Raw genomic sequence first — 2080 nt, forward strand, 5'->3', positions numbered from 1 at the left:
TACTAGACCTAGATAGTTAAAATTGACTATAGAAAAATCAGAAGGGAAGTCTTAAAGGTCTCTTGCATGCAAGCAGCCAATTAAAATGTAATACTCAAAACAACCATGGGTATCTGGGGTATTCAGTAGCATCAGGGATGATGTCCCAGGTGCCTAGAAGCTAGCATTTAAGGTATCTCCCCCTACTCAGTTTCTGAAAGCAGGGAAACCTTTCAGACCCCACCTTAGGTAAGTTCACTAATTCAGAAAGAAATATTTAGCGTATGGGTCTGCAATAACATCACCAGACCTCTGGTACATGGGGCTAAAGCCTTGAATCTGTCCTCTATTGTTACTGGGTTTTTTTTTATAAAAAAAAAACCTCTCTTGAGAAAGGCTGAAACAGGGATGTGCCAGGGATGTGGACCACAGCTGGTGCTGTGTTAAACTAGTGCAGTGAGCTTGTGATGGCCATAATCTTGAATCCAGGACTGCTGTTCTTTCTAAACAAAAAGGAAGTTGGAGGGAACTGTCAAAAACACCAATCTTCTTTCTTCTCTTCTCAAGGAAAAGAAAGAATCATCCTGAACCCAGCACTGATTGAGGGAAATGATGGATCAAGGAAATAATTCTGTCATAACAGAATTCATTCTTCTGGGATTCACAGATGATCCAAAAATGCAGCTCCCTCTTTTTATGCTCTTCCTACTGATTTATGTCATCACTGTAATCTGGAATGTGGGGATGATTGTCTTAATTTGCGTTGAACCTCAGCTTCACAACCCCATGTACTTTTTCCTGGGCAACCTCTCTTTTGCTGACCTCTGCTACTCCTCAGCCATTGCTCCCAAAATGCTGGCTGACCTCTTAGTTGAAACCAAAAGGATTTCATTCAATGCCTGTGCTATACAGCTATATATACTTTCCCTTTTTGTAGATGTTGATTGCCTTTTGCTGGCTTTGATGGCCTATGACAGGTACATGGCCATCTGCAATCCCCTTCACTATTCAGTCCTTATGTCCAAAAGAGTCTGCGGACGGTTGATGGCTACAGCTTATTTCATAGGCATTGTGGATGCAATGATACACACTTGTTGTACATTCCAACTACCATTCTGCAAGTCTAATATCATCAATCACTTCTTCTACGATGAGCCTCCTCTTCTATTGCTCTCTTGCTCTGACACATACAACAATGAGCTTATGGTATTTATCTTCTTTGGCTGCATTTTAGCCAGCAGCATTGGCATGGTTCTTGTTTCCTACATCTACATCTTGGCCACAATCGTGAGAATGCGCTCTGCTGAAGGCAGACGCAAAGCCTTTTCTACCTGCGCCTCCCACCTTACGGCTGTTGGGATATTCCATGGGACGATGCTCTTCGTGTATTTTCAGCCAAGCTCCAGCTATTCCTTGGACCAAGACAAATGGGCTTCGGTGTTCTATACGGTAGTGATCCCCATGCTCAATCCTCTGATCTACAGTCTGAGGAACAAGGATGTGAAGGCTGCCCTGACAAAAGCACTTGCCAGCTTAAGGCTTTTGAAAGGGAATGGTTTTGCCTCAAAGGAACTGTACGCCATGTTTGTAAAACTGTGTTCTGAGGATCCTTAGGATTGCTAAGTATCTTACCAGGGCTTTATCAGAGATGAGATTAGTACTGGGAGAGATACTTCCTCAGGTCTGGCCCCGGATGTTTTGCCACTTCAAGCAAAATACACTGCCACCCAGTGCCACTGGCCCCTTCCCACAGATTTGAACCAGTACCCTGCGCACCACCACCACTACACCAATAGGACACAGCACACATGGCCTCCACCCAGGGACGGGGCAAGCTGCAAATAGGGACAGGGCGATGACAGGGCAAGCCTCCCATAGGGACGGTGTGCATCACGGGGCCTCCAGAATCTGCCTGCCTCCTCCCATCTACCACCCTACTGCTGGGGGGGGGAGGCAGCAGGCGGACCATTTGGGCAGCGCGGAGCCTGCGCGTGCCCAAGCCACCCCATCTCTCCCACTAGAGACACGTGGCTCGGGTGTGCTGCAGGCCCCGCGATGAGTGCCACGCAGCATTTTATCGTCCCCATCCCCCCCGTGGTGA

General features: G+C 47.0%; 1 protein-coding gene across 1 annotated transcript; it reads left to right on the top strand.

The window, feature by feature from the left end:
• Positions 1-588: 588 nt before the first annotated feature.
• LOC310851695 (olfactory receptor 5AR1-like) lies at positions 589-1593 on the top strand (the record flags this gene model as incomplete). Its single annotated transcript, XM_083754336.1, has 1 exon — positions 589-1593. The coding sequence occupies one exon, from the start codon at positions 589-591 to the stop codon at positions 1591-1593; it is 1005 nt and encodes a 334-aa protein (XP_083610462.1).
• Between the last annotated feature and the right edge of the window lie 487 nt (positions 1594-2080).

This window comes from Podarcis gaigeae (genome assembly GCF_964106915.1).
Source record: "Podarcis gaigeae genome assembly, chromosome: 1".
Classification (NCBI taxonomy): domain Eukaryota; kingdom Metazoa; phylum Chordata; class Lepidosauria; order Squamata; family Lacertidae; genus Podarcis; species Podarcis gaigeae.